Below are 21,149 nucleotides of genomic sequence, written 5' to 3'. Positions count from 1 at the left end.
CTCCTTAGCTGAGTGATGCCAGTGATTAAACTCCTAACGCCAGACTATAATCCTGGGGTGGCGGGGGTAAAACCCTCAGGAAGACGATTGCTACTTCAGACATTGCATTTGTTTTAGGAGACAGAGAAAAGCCAACTGATTTAATCCAAGCTATTCATTGATTCATTCGAGTACCAGTTTCTGCCTCAGTGCTTAGCACCTAAGCAAGGACTCATTAAAGACCACAGCCTTCTTTGCGCACAATGCTGAGCTGGGTCCCTGGTGTGAGGGGCAGGGCAACATACCAAAAAAATACGTGGTCCTTGCCCTCAAAGGACATCTCAAGAGCAGTCTCAAAATACCATCATCCTGCAGGATCTGGTGGTTCTGTGGTAACGGGAGAAACAGTTTCTGTGGAATGATCTCACCTTTAAAATATATAGACAGTTTGTTGAGCGCTACGTGCCAGGCACAAGGTAATCAGGTTGGACACAGTCCCTGTTCCACATGGGGCTCATAGTCTTAATGCCCGTTTTACAGACTGGGTAACAGACACTGAGAAGTGACTAGTCCAAGTAACATAGCAGCAGATAAATGGCAGAGCCAGGATTAGAACCCAGGTCCTTCTGGGTCCCAGGTCTGTGCTCTATCCCCTAGGCCACGCTGCTTCTCCCTATTTTCTGGCCAAGCTCTGCTTCCATCAGCAAGGCTTTTGCCCACCTGCAGGCTGGAGCTGAGCTCTGTAATATCCCCTGGAGGAAGCCCTCACTAAACTTAGAGGGAGAGTGGGACGGGGATGGGGTAAACTCCCCTTCGCTTCAGACCTGGCCTACAGCTCAAAGGTCCAGCTTCCTAGTGAGGCCTCTTGTCCAAAGATGTATTTGACAGTGGGCCAGAAGGTGGGTAAGGACAGGGCAAAACTGTGTCTTTCCTCCCAGAGGGCAAAGGTGGCTTCTTTGTGTACCTGTTGGAGGGGGAACTGAGCTCCTCCTGGACTGGAAGGGGAGAAGCAGGGAGGTCACTGCACTGAATTATGGCTTCTGGAATATAAGCTTGGGTAAATTACTGAACTTCTCTCTGCCCCAGTTACCTCATCTCTAAAACGGGGATTAGGTCTGTGAGTACTTCCTATGTACAGAGAATCGAATGAGGCACTTAGGAGTTCTGCAGGATTAGTTCAAGACAAGCCATGAAACAACCAATTCGAGCTCTGCAATCCATCTGTGGAGGTGAAGTACGGAATCAAAGCTTCAGGGCTTTGCCTCACAGAGGACAAGTCCTAGGGTACTGGAGGCTTTCCCGGATAGCTGGGCCAATGGATGGGAACCAAAACATCATCCCGACCAAGCTCCTCAGACTGCCTTCAGTCTGGCTTCCTGAATGACTAAATCCACCAGGTTTTGTTCACTCACACACCTTACTTCCAAGCTACATGAAGCTCTCCTGACTCTGACAGTTTTACTGTGAGGTGGGCAGAGGGGAAATTCATTTTCTCCTTCTTTCAGTTGGGAAGCAGAGAAGTCCAGAGATGGTAACTGTGCATTCATTCCCCCCCGGGGCACTGCACGTCTCCAACTCCCTCCGGACTCTCAGAATGGACCTACATGTGGGATGGGGCCTAGAGGCTGTGCTCTGATGCGGAAGCAATAACAACAAAATAATTACGGGCATTCTTTGCTTTATTCCAGAAATTCAATTTCTGGGGCCAGGATCTTCAAACCAAACAGCAAATAAACCAAAAGCTCAAAATGGGTCCTGCCCGCAGCTCTTCCTCCATTGAACTTGCAGGCAAAATCCCCACCCCATGCCAGCTGCAGCCTCCCTTGTTCATCTTATGAAACCAGGGGGAGAGGAAGGGAGGAGTGGGGAATGGGAGACGTAGAAGGGCAGGGGAAGGCAGCTACCGCCTTCCAATTGTCCAACCCAGAGAGCACCACCACTCCGAGTCTCTTCAGCCTCCTGGAAATCTCCCCCGGCCCCCTAGCCTCGGCTGAGGAACGTTGCGTCTCGGAGACGGGAGATTCATTTTTGGAAAGGTCACTTAATGCGTAATCAAAGAGCTTCGGTAAAATCCTAGATGTTTTTATTGGATCATGGTAACTTCAAATGTTGTGAAACAATTCTCTACAATCTTGAGCTTTTCTTCAGAAAGCAAGTTTTCCTGTTTCAGCTGCCCTATGAGAGCTTCTAGTGATTTAAGCCTTCCTAGGGTTTGCTGCTCCTGGAGTTCAAGGAGGGTTATCTTGGAATGCAGCTTGGAAACTTTTTGCCAGAGTTGTTCCCTGTTGATGTCTTGTCGGCAGTATGAATGCTCTGTTTGTAATATTTCCGTTCCACAGTCCACGTCCTTGTATGAGGAGTCGTCGGTGTCTGTGTCTTCCAAGTCTAGCACTTCCTGTTGAGCGGGTCCCAGTGAACTGCACACCACTGAAGGCTTCGAGCTTTCAGCAGGTAAGAGAATAGTAATAACCGATTCTTCATTTGGAGTCAATTCTCCGAAAGTCTGGGAGATAGTATTGAATAAGACGGCATTGCCGCAACCCGCCTGCACATCCACGGAAAGGTTTGGACAATCAGTGGCCGTTTCTTCAACAACATTTATCGGTTCCAAAGACAGGCATAAATGTTCTGGATTTGCGGGCTCCAAAGCAGATGCAGAATTCAGAAGGTTCTCGGCTACTGGGTGAAAGCTGCCAATTTCTACATCCTGGATAACTGAGGCTTCCAGAACTGATTTTGCTTCTTCAATCTGTTGGTTAAATGCTTTCAGAGTAAGCACGTCATCGACCTGTGAGCTTTCTGGTTTGGGATCTAGCAGTTTACTCTTTTGAAGAGGGTCCCTCATGACCGACGAGCAGGGTGCCTGAGCACTTCCACCTTGTCGGGGTGAACACGATTCCCGGGATGCCGATACTACTTCTGACTTTAACGGCCGGCCTATTTCCTTACCTTCCACAGTTTGCTTCTTCTGAACCTTGCTCTTTGAAGAGTCCTTTCCCTAGAAGAGAAAGAATCCAATCGATCCATCAGTCAAACCTACCGAGTGCTCGATGTGCAAACTCGGAAGAAAGTTTTCATTTTTCAAGGTCTATCTTCCCAGATAACTCACACTAGTTGGTTCTCTCAAACCATCAGGTGTACTCACTAACAGAAAAGAAAGGTGAGAACAACTGACGGCTAACACCAACGTTCACTAGTTTACCGAGTCGCTTACAGCTGTTTGAAAATACCAATGGGCCTTTAACGTGTACAAATTAATGAATCGAATATTCTGTTCAGTTCCTACCTTCAAATGCCACATAAGCCTTTGGAGTTTGAGGCCCTTGCAGCATTAATAGAAAAGAAAGGGCTGACACTACAAAATGCATAAGAAATAAAAGAAAATAATATTTTCTAAGAGCCACGGAAGACTGGTTTTCCACTTGGGGAAATAATAAAAAAAAGTTCTTCTAGCGGGGGGGGATAGTTGCCCACATAGGCCTTGTTACTTAAAGTGCTCTGCACATAGTAAGTGCTTAACAAATACCAACATTATTATTATTATTATTATTTAGGGGCCTGCGTTGGGAGACTACCGAGCAGCAAAAAGAGACGGCACGTGTTCTGTCCACCCAAGTAGGCCCCATTGGATGACAGAGATGGCAGAAGCAGAAAAATAGCCATTTCCTGAGTCCAAGTGATTATCTGGCCAAAAACTGGTCCAAGGATTTTTCAGATAATCAAGACACACTCTATCCAAGGCTATAGGTACTAGTCTTGCACAGCTGAAGCGGTGGCTCTGGCAAGGAAAATGTATGAAGCTTCTTTGAGACTTTTTAACTATGTTCTGCTAGCTTTCCAGCTCAAAGATCTGAAGGACATCCATAAGCACGTAACTGCAATTTAAAGGGTGAACATGGTAAACTATAAAAAAATAGGAGCTAGATACCTATCTGGTTTCCAGTATGTATACACCTAAGAAATTGTTTTTGAAACCCCTCTTGCAAATGACCCCTCACTAGGGGAAAATAATAGTGATGACAAGAAGCAAAATATCTGGATTTTTAGTGATTTCCCGATACTCTTAAAGGCTGGAAGGTTTTTGTTCTATTTGTATGGGGAGTTTAAACAAAGGCCTGCTGGACATACATCCTTAGACTGGTAAACTTCTCTCAACAGGGACAGATAAAAATATATGTCTACTTTTAATGAAATGGGGCAAAACTGTCCTTGACTGAGAACTCTTCTGACATAAGCTACTTATCAGAAAACAATCTCTTGGAAGTAAAAGACATTTCAAGGGCACTTAAAGTATTACCGATAATGATATTAATATTCCTATAATAATATTAATGGTATCTATTAAATCGCTGGATTAGCCCAAGCACTGGGCTGAGCACTGGAAGAAATGAGACAATCAGATCAAACACAGTTCCTGTTCCACATGAGGCTCACAGTTTAAGGGGCATAGGTATTTTATCCTTCTTTTATAGATGAGGAAACAGAGAAGTTAGCAGGCAAGTTGCAGAGCTGGAACAAAAACACAAATCTTGGGATCTTTTCACTATAACATGTTGCCTTGATTCACTACTATCAACCTCCTTTTCAAGCCCAACACCCCTATATCCTGTAAACTACACTTCATGACAGAGTTTAAATTAGTATTTTTCATCATCTTTTGGCGGGTGGGGGGGAGAAGCCCAAATATTTTTCTTCCCAGATTTGTTTTTTTCAGGTTAGATCTAAAAGAAACAAGTGCACCGTCTAAAATAATTTTATGATTTTTTTGTAATAGAAGGTTATACAGGTCCCAAACAATCTGACCCATAGCTGAGACCAAGGTCCTAAAGCAAATATAAAACTGAAAAATGATAAATTACCTGACTGTCTTCAGGCAAAGAGAATATAGTTGGTATGGCAGTTTGTTTTAAATATCGAATTCCCCATCTTACATCGAGAGAGTCAGGAGTAAAATGGTCACTACATAGGAATTGGTATTTACTGGGTACCCAGGCATCACGTTTCATATTCCGTAACCATTTTTCAAGTCTCTCTTTATCGTGAAGCGGAAACCTGGTGAGAGGTAAGATAGTATTAGAAACGAGAAAACACTTCAACTACTCAGAAGCCGAATGGGTGGATTGTGAGCCCCAGTTAAGACATGTGAATCAGGCTGCCCTCCAATTCAGGCTTTAAAATACGCCCCTCACAGCCACCCACACTCCCCTCCCACCCCCGCCATCCAAAAGCCCAAAACACAATTCACAGGGGTTTACTTCCAATTAGAAGAGAAACATTATACAAACTTTTCCCTAATTCGATCCAACTCAACTTCACCCTTCATACCGGCCTTTCATGAATTCACTGACAATCTGACTTTAACCTTTCTCACCCCTGACCTGTTCCCCTGAACTGTTCCTGGCATTTTTAATTTGTGATTGAAGAATGAATGCTTAGGATCTGTGGCCAAATCAGAGATTGTTTAAAAAGAATACAATCGCAATTAAAATTCAGGACACCTTGATAGCACCATCTCTAAATATTTCCCAGAGATACTTAAAATTAAGTTCTGTATTTCAAGCCTGTGCTAACTGTACCCCATCCATTTTTAGTTGTAGAAATGTGAACAGTTAATGCAAATTAAAACCCAAACTGCTTTACAAAGACAGTGCCATCACCAAGTTGAGACTTATGAAAGGGATTTGTAGCCGTTGCAAAATATTATTTTCCCCAGGGCTATGAAACACCCCTACAAAGATAGAGCATTAGGAGGCCTGGGTCACAAAAAGCTGCCTTTTTAAAAACGGATGCCCATGTGTGGTTTTCCTTCACAAGGCTGAGAAAATGGGTTTTCTCTGATGGCATTACAAGGCAGAAATGGCGCTTGGTTTGGCTGACCAACTGCCATGACATCTGTGAGGGTAATTGCATTTTCCCTGACCCTAAAAAAAAGGTAAAGGGCAGGAGAACGGTATTGGAGGAAGCATTTTCATGTCTAGGTTAGAGGCAGGTGATACTGGGTGCTCTGGCCAGTCAATCCAGGTCAGCCACGTCACAGAATGGGTGGTGAGAAGAGGGCCTCCTGAAAGGCAAATGTTGAACCGACCAGGTCTACTACCAACTGTATACTAATGAGGAACGGGGCAGAACTGAGGATAGCCTCAGTTCTGATCCAACTAGCCATGGCCACTGGGGAGCAATCCTAGGATCTTACTGAACTTTGCAGGGCAATCAAATTTATTTAGCAATTATCAGAAGCCAAGTCCACTAAAGCAGCCAATAAAAAAGGATATGGGACTGTGCAGAGAATCCTGCAGGCTCTCTATTTCTGAATTCTCTACCAAGCTGGCAACGAAAAGCATGTCTGCCAGGCCTCGCTGCTTCTAAAGTCATCCTAGGATTCCACAGTATTTTATCCTTCTTTTACAGATGAGGAAACAGAGAAGTTAGCAGGCAAGTTGCAGAGCTGGAACTAAATCACAAATCTTGGGATCTTTTCACTATAACATGCTGCCTTGATTCACTAATATCAACCTCCTTGTATAGTGGCTTTTCAAGCCCAACACCCCTATATCCTGTAAGCTACACTTCATGACAGAGTTTAAATTAATATTTTTCATCATTTTTTGGCAGGGGGTGGGTAGCAAATATCTCTCTTCCCAGATTTATTTTTTTCAAGTTCGGTCTAAAAGAAACACTTGCACCATCTAAAATAATGTTATGATCAACTAAAGATGATTTTCCTCTGCCAGGAATGAAAATCAGCAGTATTCCTATTCCTGAGATGGCTCAGTAGCCAGAATGGACAAATCATTTCAGCTCCCTACCCTGACGAGGACAGAAAGGCCCTGCACTTTGGAGAAGGGGAGAGAGGTAGAGAGAGAAAGAAGCAACATGGCCTAGTGCATACAGTATATGCCTGAGAGTCAGAGAGTCCTGCCTCTGCCACTTGTCTGCTGTGTGACCTTGGGCAGGTCACTTCAATTCTCTGCGCCTCATCCGTAAAATGGGGATTAAGCCTATAAACCCCGTGTGGGACACGGATTATGTCCTAGCTGATTAGTTTGCATCTCCCCAGCCATTGTTTTTACGAGATGTTCTTCCCCTTGACTCTATTTATTGCCATTGTTCTTGTCTGTCTGTCTCCCCCCATTAGACTGTAAGCCCGTCAAATGGCAGGGACTGTCTCTATCTGTTGCCGACTTGTTCATTCCAAGCGCTTAGTACAGTGCTCTGCACATAGTAAGCGCTCAATAAATACTATTGAATGAATGAATGCTTAGTACACGCTTAACAATACCATTAAAAAAAAAAAGAAGAAACGAAGCAGTCCTTGGTATAGTCAAAGGTGCAATTATTGACAGTGAATTCTTGACCAAACCAGCACGGGTGATTCATTCATTCATTCGTATTTATTGAGCGCTTACTATGTGCATAGCACTGTACTAAGCACTTGGCGTGTACAAATCGGTTACAGATAGAGACAGTCCCTGCCCTTTGACGGGCTTACAGTCTAATCGGGGAAGACAGACACAAGAACAATGGCAATAGAGTCAAGGGGAAGAACAGCTCATTAAAACAATAGCAAATGAATAGAATCAGGGTGATGTACATCTCATTAAGCAAAATAAATAGGGTGATGATATATACAGTTGAGCTGATGAGTACAGTGCTGAGGGGATGGGAGGGGAGAGGGGGAGGAGCAGAGGGAAAGGGGGGAGAAGAGGGTTTAGCTGCGGAGAGGTGAAGGAGGGGTAGAGGGAGCAGAGGAAAAAGGGGAGCTCGGTCTGGGAAAGCCTCTAAGAGGAGGTGAGCTTTAAGTAGGGATTTGAAGAGGGGAAGAGAATTAGTTTGGCGGAGGTGAGGAGGGAGGGCATTCCAGGACCACGGGAGGACGTGATTAAAAGAGCCAAGTTGACACTGCTCAGTGGAAAGAGTACCCGGGCTTGGGAGTCAGAGGTCAAGGGTTCTAATCCCGGCCCCGCCACTTGTCAGCTGTGTGACTTTGGGCAAGTCACTTCACTTCTCTGTGCCTTAGTGACCTCAACTGTAAAATGGGTATTAAGACTGTAAGCCCCACGTGGGACAACCTGATCACCTTGTACCCCCTCAGCGCTCAGAACAGTGTAAGCACACAGTAAACGCTGAACAAATACCGTCATCATCATTATTATTATTTTGGCCATTTCCACTCTGAGACGTTTGTCAGATGTGCTTATCACAGCTATCAAATCTGCCCCAGTCTCCTGGTCTTCCTGACATCCCTATTCAGGGAGAGCAAGTTGAGCCCAGCCCTCCCAAATTTCTGGCACAAGTCAGAGCCGCAGTTCTCTAGACAAATACCATACAAATATATGTACAGTGTTCTCTTATCTTTCAGCTTTATCACCCACGAAGACGACGCCAACCTCCTCCTCACCTGCCTCCTACCCACCCCTCACTCTCATCTTTCCCAGCCGCCTCTCAAGAGGTAATCTTGGCCCTCCTCCTGTGCTTCCAACCCTACCACCTTATGAAAACACTTGTCTCCACTCTTCCTCCCACCCCCACCACCATCTTCAACTACTCATTCTTTGATGGCTCCTTCCTCACTGCACCACAGTTATCTCCCCATCCCCCGTGTTTCTTTCCTTTTTTTTTTATGGCATTTAAGTTCTTCCTACGTGTCAGGTACTGAACTAAGCGCTAGGGTAGATACGAGCTAATCAGGTTGGACACTGTCCCTGTCCCATATTGGGCTCACAGTCTTAATCTCCATTTGACAGATGAGGTGACTGAGGTACAGAGAAGCTAAATGACTTATCCAGGGTAACGCAGCAGACAACTGACAGAGCCAGTATTAGAACACAGGTCCTTTCTGACTCTCAGGCCTGTGCTCTATCCATTAGGTCGCAGTGCTTCTCTGCCTTACTATTTCTGTCCAAATTCCTCAAGAGGAATTACACCTCCTCTTCCTGTCCTCCAACAGTCCCTGACACTCTACAACCCAGCTGCTGCTCCTACGGCAATGACACTGCTCTCTCAAAAGTCAAGAATCACCTACCTCCTCACCAAATCAAATGTACTTGAATGAGTCGATCAATGGCATTTCCTGAACTCCCAATCCTCCTTGACCTTTCAGCAGCCCTTGAAATGGTGAATCAACACTTCTCTTGGAAACATTACGTAACCTTGGTTTCTCTGACAGCTCTCTCTCAGTAGCCTGCTTGTCGCTCATCCTCGGTCTCTTCTGCCAGCTCTTCCTCTGCCTCCCACTTCCTATATCTCTGGGTGTCCCTCAAGTTTTAGTTCTCAGTTCTGGATCCCCTTTATTCTCAATTTCCACCATTCCCTTGGGGAGCTCATACACTCTCACAGCTTCAACAACCACTTCTATGCGGTGACTCCCAAATCAACTTCACAAGCCCTGATATTTCCCCCCGCATTTTTTGGGGTGCAACCTTGCATCTCCTCCTGCATCCCAGTCATCTCTTCATAAATGCTGGCTCCTTAAGCTCAACATGCCCCAAATCAAACTCATTCATTCATTCAATAGTATTTATTGGGCGCTTACTATGTGCAGAGCACTGTACTAAGCGCTTGGAATGTACAAATCGGCAACAGATAGAGACAGTCCCTGCCCAGTGACGGGCTTACAGTCTTCCCTCCAAAATCATCTCCTCCTAACATTCCCATAACTATGAAGAATGCCACCATCTCCGCCTTTCCTAAGGACACATCCTTGGTAATATCCTTGACTCCTCTCTCCCTCTCAACTCCAATATTCTGTCACCCAAGCCTGCCAATTCCTCCAACAGCTCCACCCCTTACTCTCCCATCCCAGTTTTCACCACTGGCCCAAATCCTTATCATATCTTGATCTGATTACAACATCGGCATCCTTGCAGACTCCTCTGGCTCCAGTCTTTCCTCTCTCCAGTCCGTTCTGTCCAGATCGTTTTTCTAAAACATCGGTGTGCGCAGCTCCCTACTCCTCAAAAACCTTCAAAGACCACCTATTCCCCTCTGAATCCAGCAAAAACTCATGACCACTGATGACTTCAAGGCACTCCACCAGCTCTCTCCACCATAGTAATCCTTGTTCCTCTCCCACTACACCTCAGCAGGCATAATTTGCTCCTTTCAAGCCAACCTACTCATTGTGCCCAGTTCTTCCCTCTCTTACTCACACATCCTTCCAGCCTGGAAGTCCCTCCATTCATTCATTCATTCATTCATTCATTCATTCAATAGTATTTATTGAGCACTTACTATGTGCAGAGCACTGTACTAAGCACTTGGAATGTACAATTCGGCAACAGATAGAGACAATCCCTGCCCAATAACGGGCTCACAGTCTAAACGGGGGAGACAGACAGTAAAGCAAAACAGTACGAAACAAAACAAGTAGTCTGGCGCAGACATCATCAAGATAAATAGAATCATAGATATATACACATCATTAACAAAACAGAGTAATAAATATATATAAATATGCACAGTGCTGAGGGGAAGGGGGAAGAGCAGAGGGAGGGAGAAGGTAGGAGAAGGAGAGGGAAAGGGGGAGTCAGTCTAGGAAGGCCTCCTGGAGGAGGTGAGCTCTCAGTAGAGCTTTGAAGAAGGGAAGAAAGTTAGTTTGGCGGATGTGAGGAGGGAGGGCATTCCAGGACAAGGGCAGGATGTGGTCCAGGGGTCGACGCCGGGACAGGTGTGACTGGGGGACCGTGAGGAGGTGAGTGGCAGAGGAGCGGAGTGTACGGGATGGGCAGTAGAAAGAGAGAAGGGAGGTGAGGTAGGAGGGGGCAAGGGGATGGAGAGCTTTGAAGCCAAGAGTGAGGAGTTTTTGTTTCGTGCAAAGGTTGATAGGCAACCACTGGAGGTTTCTGAGGAGGGGAGTGACATGCCCAGAGCGTTTCTGATCCGGGCAGCGGAATGAAGAATAGACTGGAGTGGGGAGAGACAGGAGGCTGACACAATAATCCAGTCAGGATATTATGAGCACTCACATCTGCAGACTCTTCCCATCTTTCAAATCCTTCTGAAATCACAACTTCTCCGGCAGGCCTTCCCCGACTCATCTCACTTCCTCACCCTGTTGCCCCCCTCCTGTCATTTCAGGACTTCTGCGTCATCTCAGAACTTGGGTGATCCCCCCGCTCCTCCCCGAGGCTGCCACTACCACCAAAGCACTTACGTACATATCTTTAAACTCTATTGCTTCCCCTTACTTGTCATTAACTTTTTGTAACCTGATAGAAGGCAACCTCCTTGAGGACCAAGATCATGTTTACTATCTCTCCCAAGAACTTGGTAGAGTGTTCTGCATTAAAGTAAGTGTTCAACTTATACCACTGATTGATTGGGAAAGAAGCTAAATATGTATTTAAATATTCCACTGTTTGGGCTGACTCTAAGAGACTGCCAGAAAAATAGTAGGCCGGTAGCAGGTGCAGGAGGAGGGGAGAGGAAGAGGTTTCTTCACCCATTCATACTTGATAAAGATTACCACCCATCACCTTGCCATTAAAATAACGGACTATAATACCAAGAGCCTAACACTGGAAAAACAAGGAAAATCCGCAAGCACGAATTCATGCTTTCTTGAAGTGCATAATCTAAAATGATGGGCAGTGGGGTTGGTGGGGAGAGAAGCGGAAGTAAAAGGAGAGACACTGGGTTCCACGAATGCATACTTAAAATTCCAACTCTCAAAACTCTTAACATCTATAATTAGAGCATATAACTAATAAGGAACATCAGAAACATTTTAATTCGATCAACAGCCCCTGTAGGCTGTCCAGAGCTTAAAAATATAAAATTTTACCCCATGACCCAAACTAAAGGCTGTATGTTGCCCTTCTTGTGGACATAGTATAGACCGTCCCCTGGGTATGTACAGGAGGCAGTGTGGCCAGTGGAGAGAACACGAACTCAAAAGTCAGTGGACCTGTCTTCTAATGCCAGCTCCGCCACTTCATCCTCATCATCATCGGTAGTTTTGAGCACGTACTGTGTGCAGAGCACTGTACTAGGTGCTTGGGAAAGTACAACACAGAATTGGTGGACATGTTTCCTGCCCACAACGAATTTACAGACTAGACAAGAAGTGTGGCCTAGTGGTAAGAGCTTGGGCCTGGGAGTCAGAAGACCTGGGTCCTAAGCCCGGCTCTGCCACTTGTCTACTGTGTGACCTTGGACAAGACACTTCACTTCTCTGTGCTTCAGTCCCTTCATCTGCAAAAGGGGGTTCAATACCTTTTCTCCCTCCTACTCAGAATGGGAGCCCAAAGTGGAACCTGATGATCTTGAATCTATAGTACAGTGCTTGGCACACAGTAAGCGCAGCCCGTACACTTTGCTCGTCTAACGCCAACATAGTCACTATTCCTCGATCTTGTCTAACTCGCTGACAATCCCTAACCCATGTTGCCCCTCTGGCCTGGAACTCCCTCCCCCTTCATATACAATAGACTACCACCTTCAAAGTCTATTAAATGATAATAGTGATAATAACGACTGTAGCATTTGTTAATCGCTTACTATGTGCCAAGGATTGCAATAAGCACTGGGGTAGATACGGATTATGCCAATCCTACTTTACCTCCCTGATTTCCTACTACAACTCTGCACTTTCACGTCTCTTCTGTAACAAACCTACTCACCGTACCTAGATCTCATCTTGCCATCGACCCCTCACCTAAATCCTGCCTCAAACTCCCTCCTCCTTCAAATAATAATGATGGTATTTATTAAGGGCTTACTATGGGCCAAGCACTGTTCTAAGCGCTGGGGTAGATACAAGCTAATCTGATGATGACTCTCCCCACCGTCAAAGTTTTATTAAAAATCACATCTCCTCCAAAAGGCCTTCCCCAACTAAGTCCCCATTTTCCCTCACGGCACGGGCTTGGGAGTCGGAGGACGTGGGTTCTAATCTCGGCTCCACCACCTGTCTGCTGTGTGACCTTGGGCAAGCCACTTTTCTATGCCTCAGTTACCTCATCTGTAAAATGGGAGTTGATAATAATATTCATTCTATTTGTTAAGCGCTCACTATGTGCCGAGCACTGTTCTAAGTGCTGGGGTAGACACAGGGGAATCAGGTTGTCCCACGTGGAGCTCACAGTCTTAATCCCCATTTTACAGATGAGGTAACTGAGGCACCGAGAAGTTAAGTGACTTGCCCAAAGTCACACAGCTGACAAGTGGCGGAGCCGGAATTCGAACCCATGACGTCTGACTCCAAAGCCCGTGCTCTTTCCACTGAACTACGCTGGTTGAGACTGTGAGCCCCACGTGGGACAACCTGATCGCTTTGTATTGACCCCAGCGCACGCTCCGAACAGTGCTTGGCACAGAGTAAGCGCTTAACAAAATACCATAATTATTATTATTACTCTGTGTTGCCTTTGCACGTGTACCCTTTTTTCCCACACTAACCTCGGCCCTCCAGCTCTTCTGTACATATCTGCAATCTATTTCAGTGTCTGTCTGCCAGATCACTGTGGGAAGGGTAGCCGTCTACGAACCCTGTTGTGTTGCACTCCCCCATGCCCTCAGTACAGTGCTCCGCACACAGTTAATGCTCACTAAAAGCCACTGATTAAGCGATCGGGCATTTCCCGGGGGGGCTAGGAGTGTGTTCCGTGCGGCGGAAGGACGCTGGTCCCAAACCACGCTCCATAACATAACGACGATGACAATTTTAACAGGATCTGTTAAGCGCCGACCATGCGTCCAACCCCGTTCTGGACGCTGGGGTGGACAGGCAGAGAGGAGGCGGGTCACGGACACGGAGTCTTTCCCACCGTTGAAGTCGTTGGGAGGCCAGGCGGCGGCGGCGGCGGCGGCGGCGGCGGCCGAAAGAGACGATGGAAGTGACTTGGCCAAGGTCAGCCGGCGGGCGACGGGCAGCAGGGGGCTCGGCCGCCGAGTCCTCGGCCTCCCAGGCCCCGGGGCTGCTCCTCCGGCAGGGAGGGAGGGTGAGGCGAGGCGAGGCGAGGCGAGGCGAGGTGAGGCGGGCCGGGCGGCGCCCTCCCCTCCACCCGCGGGGCTCCCCCCTGCCCCCCGCCCCGCGACTCCCTCACTCACGGGTAGAAGCTGAGCCTCCGCTCGGCGCCGCCCCGCCCTCGCCGGTTCTTGCAGCAAAACGCGGCGCAGTAGCGGGGCATCGGGCCGCGCGGGCAGCCGGGGGACACCACGACGACGACGAGGAGGAGGAGGAGGAGGAGGAGGAGAAGGAGGAGGAGGAGACCGCCACGGGCCCCGCCGCCCCCGCCACCGCCGCCGGCGGAAGTGACGCGTGGGGGCCGGGGGCACAACAGTCTTCCACGTGCTCCTCAGCGGCCGGTGTCACGTGACGCGGCGCGAGCCAATAGCGGAGCGTTTCGTGTCCCTGGCGTCCGGGCCCGGGCAGCCTGCGGCCGGTGGCGGAGCTGCGGACGCCCAACGCCCAGGTCGGTGCGCGCCGGGTCGGGTCGGGTCGGGTCGAGTCGAGTCGAGTCGAGTCGAGTCGAGCCCTCGGGACGGGACCGGACCGGAGGGAGGGGGGGCGCCCGGGGAGGCCCAGGCCCGGGGCCGCCATTGCCGGGACCCCGCGCGGCCCAGACCCACACCTAGACCTCCCCTCTGCCCCCCGCCATTCCCAACCCGCGGCTTGCGGCGCGCCCGGGGAAGCCCCGCTCTCAACGCCCCCCAAGCCAGAGCGCTTTCCCCCCAGGAGCACCCTTAATGCCACCTTCGCCGGTCGTATCCAGCCCGCTCCCTGTCTCAATAAGGTTGGTATTTGTGAAGCGCTTCCTATGTGCCGAGCACTGTTCTGAGCGCCGGGGCAGGTCCAGGGTCATCAGGCCGTCCCACGTGGGGCTCCCAGTCTTCATCCCCATTTTCCAGATGAGGTCACTGAGGCACCGAGAAGCGAAGTGACTCGCCCCCAGTCACACAGCTGACGAGTGGCAGAGCCGGGAGTCGAACCCGGGACCTGTGACTCCCAAGCCCAGGCTCTTTCCACTGATATTTCCCCCACCTCGCTCTGAGCCGCTAAAATCCCCCACCCACGCCCCTCCCTCCCTCCCCCGTTTATTTCTCTGAACTGGAAATTGGGGGTCGCTGGCCCTTCCTTCCTTCCTTCCTTCCTTCCTTCCTTCCTTCCTTCCTTCCTTCCTTCCTTCCTTCCTTCCTTCCTTCCTTCCTTCCTTCCTTCCTTCCTTCCTTCCTTCCGATTAGACTGAAGCCCGTCAGTGGACAGGGACCGTCTCTATCTGTTGCCGGGTTGTCCATTCCGAGCGCTTAGTACAGTGTTCTGCACAGAGTAAGCGCTCAATAAATACTACTGAATTGAATTCCTAGGGCCCGTGTCACCCGGTCGCCTTGGGCGAGGGCTTGTGTCCCCTCTTTGGGCCGAGAGGTCAACTTTCATTTTCCTCTTCCAGAGACTCCTTCGCCGAAGTGATCCCCGTCCGAAAATCAGATTCCACTCAGCCAACCGGTGGAATTTCCCGAATGCTTCCTAGGTGCGAAGCACTGCCCTGAGCGCTTGGGCGAGGACGGTGGAGGGAGCAGAGGCTTTCCCTGCCCGCAAGGAGCTCGCGGTGCAGGGGCCCGAAACTCCCCGGTCGATACGTTTCCTGCGATAAGAAAACAAAAATCACCGGTCTTGAGGATACGGAGGATCGGGAAAACTTTCAGGCTCTAAGGAAAATCTAAGGAAACTTATCGACCGGGGGAGAGTTCAGGTGGAAAGAGAAGATCCTTCTGCATGTAGCAGAGTGGTGTTGAAAGGAAATCATCAAAGAAGTGAGCCAAAGGCGGGGAGCATCCAAGAGAATTCTTGTTTGATGAACCCAGTCACCCAGTCAGAAGGAGAGCGTCTGCAATCTATATTTGATGACTTGTAACCTTAGGTATCGCCGATTGAGGTGTAGGAGATTTTCCTTAGAGCCTGACAGTTTTCCCGATCCACTGTATCCTCAAGAGCGATGATTTTTTGTTCTCTTCTCGCAGGAACCCACGATGGCCACCCCGCAGTCTGTCGTCACATTCGCGATCTGCATTTTGATGATTACAGAATTCATCCTGGCCACGGAGAGTTACTATGAAATCTTAGGAGTTCCAAAAACTGCCTCCGAGCGCCAGATTAAGAAGGCGTTTCACAAATTGGCCATGAAATACCACCCCGACAAAAATAAGAGCCCTGATGCGGAAACAAAATTCAGAGAGATTGCAGAAGGTAAGGTGGACAAATACGTGGCTGGTGTCCGTTGTTCAGCTTTTTAGAAAACTTTATGTGCGTTGATTGTATTTAAGGGCTGGGCACTTTTTTGAAAACAAAAGGGGCAGCTTCCGAGGGAGTGGAGAACTCCCTCTAGTCAATACGTGTTGTGACACCATTTCATTATTTAGCTGGCTCTTGGCCAGCGGTTGCCAAATTGGGGGGGTCGTGAGCCATAAGGCAAATTTCCTGATCCGTCAGCTGCTTCTTCCTTAACTGGTCTCTTTTCCTGCTCAGGTTCTTCCCTCCTACCAGACAGCTCTCCTTAACTGACTCATGCTCACGGCTTTCCCTCAGCTTGGAATATTCATTTATCCTTCACCTTCTGCAGATCCATCCTGGAAATCACTCCCTTCGAGGGACATTTCCTGATTATCCTCCCACAGTGCTGAACGTGTCACTTCCTCGGCATTCATTATTCATGTTCTTTCTTATTCTTTGTGTCTTATTTATGTCTATTGTCTTATTCAACTGTTGTATATTGTCAATTTATGTCTACTTTTCTCCCATTAGACTCTAAGCCTAAACTATTTCTGTGCTTGCCCCCCTCCTTAGCTAGAGCTCCTCCTGGGTAAGGAATGTGTCACGTGACTATACTGTACTTCTCAAAAGCCTTTTACACTGCACCACACTAAATGGACACTCAGTAAACAGCCCTCCTGCAGCCCAGGGATTGTGTTCTTGATGAACCCAACGTCCGAAAAAGTTATAGTTTGTGCACCTTGACCTCCACCTTGCACCCAGCCATTTTTTTTCCAACACAGTACCCCATTCGAGCCAGACACAGGTGTTGTTGGACGGACACTAGCCAATTCCAAAACGGCATTAAACTCCTTGTATCACGTGCCTGTTTTGTACTTCCCAAAGACGTAATCCAGTGGATTGCACCTACTAGTGCTCAGTACTCTCCAAAATACTAGTGAAACATTTGTTGTGGAAGAAGTGTGTACTTCTGTATGCCTCCAAAGTTCTGTCCTCCCCCGACTTTCCCCTCGCTGTAGACAGCACCACTCTCCTTCCTATCTCACAAGCCCATAAACCTGGCCTCATCCTTGACTCCTCTCTCTCATTCGATCCCCATCTTCAAATCCCTCACAAAATCCTGTCGGTCCCACCTTCACAACATTGCTAAAATCCACCCTTTCCTCTCCATCCAAACGGCTACCACGTAGATGCAGTCGCTCATCTTATCCCTCCAAGATTGCTGCATCAACCTCCTTTTGTCCTCCCAGCCTTCTGTCTCTCCCACTCCAGTCCATACTTAATTCTGCTGCCCGGATCATTTTTCTACAAAAACATTCAGGTCGTGTTTTCCCCACTCCTCAAGAAACTCCGGTGGTCGCCCATCCACCTCTGCATCAAACAAAAACTCCTAACCCTTGGCTTCAGAGCAGTCAGTCACCTTGCCCCTTCCTACCTCGCCTTCTTCCTACTTCTCTTTTACTACAGCCCAGCCCGCCCACTTTGCTCCTCTAATGCTAACCTTCTCTCTCCATCTCGTCTGTCTCACCGCCGACCCCTCGCCCACATCCTGCCTCTGGTCTGGCCTCCTCCAATCCGACAGACAGTTTATGTACATATCTGTAATTTATTTATATTCTTGTCAGTCTCCCCCCTTCTAGACTCTGAGCTCGTTGTGAGCAGGGAAAGTGTCTGTTTATGGTTGTTTTGTACTCTCCCAAGCGCTTGGTACAGTGATCTGCACACAGTAAGCGCTCAGTAAATGCAATTGAATGAACACCTGCTATATTACATGTTCAGTGCCGAAAAGGTGTTCGTTTCAGCGCTTGTGACGCTGTTGATAAATGTAACTTTTAAGCTGCCCCTAAGCAGCTCATAATTTTCTAACCCTGCTTGGGTATCTCTTGGTTCCAGAATAATCACATTTTAAAATAAGTAATAGTAATAGCATTTAAGTGCTTGTCATGTGCAGCTCACGGTATTAAGCTCTGGTAAACGACAACACAGGTGGGAATTAGACATGATCTAAGAAGCGCTAGGAATATCTAGCATTTATAGATGTCACATATGTGAGCAAGCACTATTGGGGAGAGGGCCCTCATGCTTTCAGCTCTGCTCAGTACAGTGGAGAACATTCAGTGTGCACACACCTTTCAGCGAACTTGGTGTGGAGAAGTCATGAGGAGTAAGCGGGTGTGAGGTGGAGAGGGGGGAAAACCTGAAAAAAAGGAAGAACTTGGGATAAAGGGGTATGGCACACGACTCAAAACTAGCCTGGACAGTGTCTGCTTAGGTCAGGCACATTGGTTGGATCCCAGGTGTGATGTCTTTGATATTTGACACTTGAGTGACTCCACAGTTTTTGAAATTTCAACCTTTTGATTTGATATTTTCAAGCCTGCATGTAAAGGTAGTTAAGTTAATTGAGGTCCAGGTGAGTTTATTGTCATATTGTGAAATCCAATTGCATGTTGCTTTATGATGTAATGAACCCATATAAACTGCAAATTAGAACCCGCATAATGGTTCATTTGTGTTTGGTTTTTTTCCCCCAAATTATAAACAGACTTTCAACAATCGCAGTGGAGGTGTAAGCAAATTTACAAACATAATTTTTGAAAGCAAAGTATTTTTGAAGAGCTTTCCCCTCCTATCTGGGTATCATTTTTTTTCTGATTTTTTTTTTTTAAGCGTTTCAGTTTTACCTTTGTATCAAAGAGGAATCTCATCACAAGATTTTGCAATAGGAGTCTTAACTTAGAAAACTGAAAAGGGAACCCCGGTTTCCTATATAAAACTTAAATATTGGGTGCTTTTATGTTAATTAAAATATTTAACTTTATTAACCTTTAGTGCTCATCTACGTAAAAGACAAGTAATAGCTCAGAGCATGTCTATCGGTAAATGTTAATTCTTAATGGCACCTTGGTTATCCCTTAAAATATTTTATGGTTATTTGAAATCGAGGTGTTAGCTCAGTCCAACTGTATTGTTACCAGTATCTTAGATTTTATTTTAATTAGAATTAAAAAATTTATACTTGCAGCTTATGAAACGCTCTCGGATGAAAATCGACGGAAAGAATATGATCAGCTTGGACGTGGTGCTTTTACTAACAATGGAAGACGAAGAAGTGGAGGCTCTTCCCAACAGTCATTTAATTTCAACTTTGACTTATTTAAAGACTTTGACTTTTTTGGTCACAACCCAAATTCCCAGACCAAGAAACACTTTGAAAATCATTTCCGGTCACACCAGGATGGTTCCAGCAGGCAAAGGCACCACTTCCAGGAATTCCCCTTCGGACGAGGATTGTTTGATGACATGTTTGAAAACATGGAGAAGATGTTTTCATTCAGTGGCTTTGACAATACCCACCAACATTCAGTGCGAACTGAAAATAGATTCCATGGGTCTAGCAAGCATTGCAGGACTGTAACTCAGAGGAGAGGAAACATGGTTACAACATACACTGACTGCTCAGGACAGTAATTCTTTATCTTTTTCCTACAATTCTAGTGACTTCTCCTCTATTGTATTCTGATTCGAGACACAAAGTGAACTGATCTTGATCTGGTCATTATTTCATTTATTTTAGAGTACTTAATGCAACTATTACTGTAAAGAGGGTATGTATAAATTAATCCCAATAAGTCTGGCAAGATGCAACTAATAGGAAATGAGTTCTTTTCTCTGATGTGGAAAACTAAAAAAGGAGACGTGCTATAAATCCACCCGATAAAATATGTCTCCCAATTCTCCCCAGTTTGATAAATTTTGTTATCTACCCAGAAAGAAGTTTGCTTACCACAAGTTTGCAGAGTAAACGTTGCTAATTAGCTTCTGTACCTTTTAGCCGTGTGAACTAAGTTAACTGGTGCACTGCAGTGAAAGCTTCTTTATTTAACTTGATTGATTTTTCTACTAGCATTTTTGGTTTTTAATGCTAAATCTACCTGAAGCTTCTTTTACGGTGATCTGTCAGCATAAGTAGGTTGGTAAACTGGCATTGAATGTTGAACACATTCTAGTAGACTCCCTCAAGAGGATGGCTTAGTCTAGATTTTTTTTTTTCCTCTGACTTTCCCAAGGCAATAAACAGAATAAGCATAAAAACTTCCATTCTTTTCATTAGAAAAACTAAAGATGAGATATCGCTAAGCAAGGTATTTGGCATAATGTGATGACTTCCCATACACAACTTGGGATGGTAACAGTTTAGACATTGTTATATGAAAAGACAGCCTTCTGAAATACTGTGGGCCTTTACTGTGCTCGTTGACCAGCTATTTATGTCTGTATAGTGCTGAAGTCCTGTGGCTACATCTCACACCTCTCCTGTTTCCCGCTAAACTTACGGTTCCCTGAACCCTGTTACGAAATGGCATATTAAGTGTTTTTTCTTCCTTCTGTCCTTGCATCATTTTTTTGTTTGTAAATTAATACCTCGTGTTCTGTCTGTGCACCCATAACAGAATGTGCAATATTTTTTATTGAGAATTGTGTGCTTTTGTTGCACGTAGGTTTAATTCCCTTTTGTAACTTTAATGTATAGTTTATGGAGGTTTCGGTTCTGCACTTTTCCCTGTCACGACCCGTATGGTGGTGACCTCCCTAGGGTACGTAATTATCAACATTAGCCCTGTATCTCGTAAACTCGTGAGTGAAACAAATATATTACTTACAAATTCATAATACTCTGGTCTTCTGTAGGACAGTGTTTTCAATTATGCCGTAACTTGATTTTCACCGTCACTCTGGTCCTCGTGGGCAAGAATGGAACCCAGAGGCCTAGGGGAGCCCAGTGGAGCCGGATGTCTGTGGACAAGCGGATGTTGAGGCAAATCGTTCCCCGCATCCTGCCGTAGATCTGTTCAGGAGCTCATAAGTGGGCATTCCCTTCCCCCCCAGTGTGGTGGATGGCAAAGGGCAGGGCTCTCCAAGAGAGGAAGCCTGGCAAAAATCTGTGACCTAAGAGCTC

General features: G+C 46.8%; 2 protein-coding genes across 4 annotated transcripts; one reads left to right on the top strand and one right to left on the bottom strand.

The window, feature by feature from the left end:
• Positions 1 to 1,640: 1,640 nt before the first annotated feature.
• THAP5 (THAP domain containing 5) lies at positions 1,641 to 14,170 on the bottom strand. Of its 2 annotated transcripts, none has more exons than XM_029074052.2 (3): positions 14,029 to 14,170; positions 4,839 to 5,031; positions 1,641 to 2,977 (listed from the first exon to the last, which is right to left on the bottom strand). In XM_029074052.2, exons 1-3 carry the CDS (start codon positions 14,106 to 14,108, stop codon positions 2,063 to 2,065), a joined length of 1,188 nt encoding a protein of 395 aa, XP_028929885.1. In that variant the 5' UTR covers positions 14,109 to 14,170; the 3' UTR covers positions 1,641 to 2,062. The 2 variants fall into 2 exon arrangements, with proteins under 2 accessions (XP_028929885.1, XP_028929886.1); XM_029074053.1 differs by lacking the exon at positions 14,029 to 14,170 and adding an exon at positions 13,746 to 13,878.
• A 136-nt stretch (positions 14,171 to 14,306) lies between these two features.
• On the top strand, positions 14,307 to 20,865 carry DNAJB9 (DnaJ heat shock protein family (Hsp40) member B9). Of its 2 annotated transcripts, none has more exons than XM_029074046.2 (3): positions 14,307 to 14,393; positions 15,940 to 16,165; positions 19,215 to 20,865. In XM_029074046.2, exons 2-3 carry the CDS (start codon positions 15,949 to 15,951, stop codon positions 19,658 to 19,660), a joined length of 663 nt encoding a protein of 220 aa, XP_028929879.1. In that variant the 5' UTR covers positions 14,307 to 14,393; positions 15,940 to 15,948; the 3' UTR covers positions 19,661 to 20,865. The 2 variants fall into 2 exon arrangements, with proteins under 2 accessions (XP_028929879.1, XP_028929881.1); XM_029074048.2 differs by lacking the exon at positions 14,307 to 14,393 and adding an exon at positions 14,590 to 14,714.
• The last annotated feature ends 284 nt before the right edge of the window (positions 20,866 to 21,149 follow it).

This window comes from Ornithorhynchus anatinus, chromosome 10 (assembly GCF_004115215.2).
Source record: "Ornithorhynchus anatinus isolate Pmale09 chromosome 10, mOrnAna1.pri.v4, whole genome shotgun sequence".
Lineage (NCBI taxonomy): Eukaryota > Metazoa > Chordata > Mammalia > Monotremata > Ornithorhynchidae > Ornithorhynchus > Ornithorhynchus anatinus.
The sequence above is the reverse complement of the archived record's forward strand: the minus strand, read 5'-3'. Positions and strand labels throughout refer to the sequence as shown.

Coding starts and splice junctions, on each gene's coding strand:
- DNAJB9 (XM_029074046.2), top strand. CDS start 15,949: ATGGCCACCCCGCAGTCTGTCGTCACATTCGCGATCTGCATTTTGATG. Junction 16,166..19,214: donor ATTCAGAGAGATTGCAGAAG/GTAAGGTGGACA, acceptor TTATACTTGCAG/CTTATGAAACGCTCTCGGAT.
- THAP5 (XM_029074052.2), bottom strand. CDS start 14,108: ATGCCCCGCTACTGCGCCGCGTTTTGCTGCAAGAACCGGCGAGGGCGG. Junction 5,032..14,028: donor CGGAGGCTCAGCTTCTACCC/GTGAGTGAGGGA, acceptor ACCTCTCACCAG/GTTTCCGCTTCACGATAAAG. Junction 2,978..4,838: donor CTTTGCCTGAAGACAGTCAG/GTAATTTATCAT, acceptor TTTCTCTTCTAG/GGAAAGGACTCTTCAAAGAG.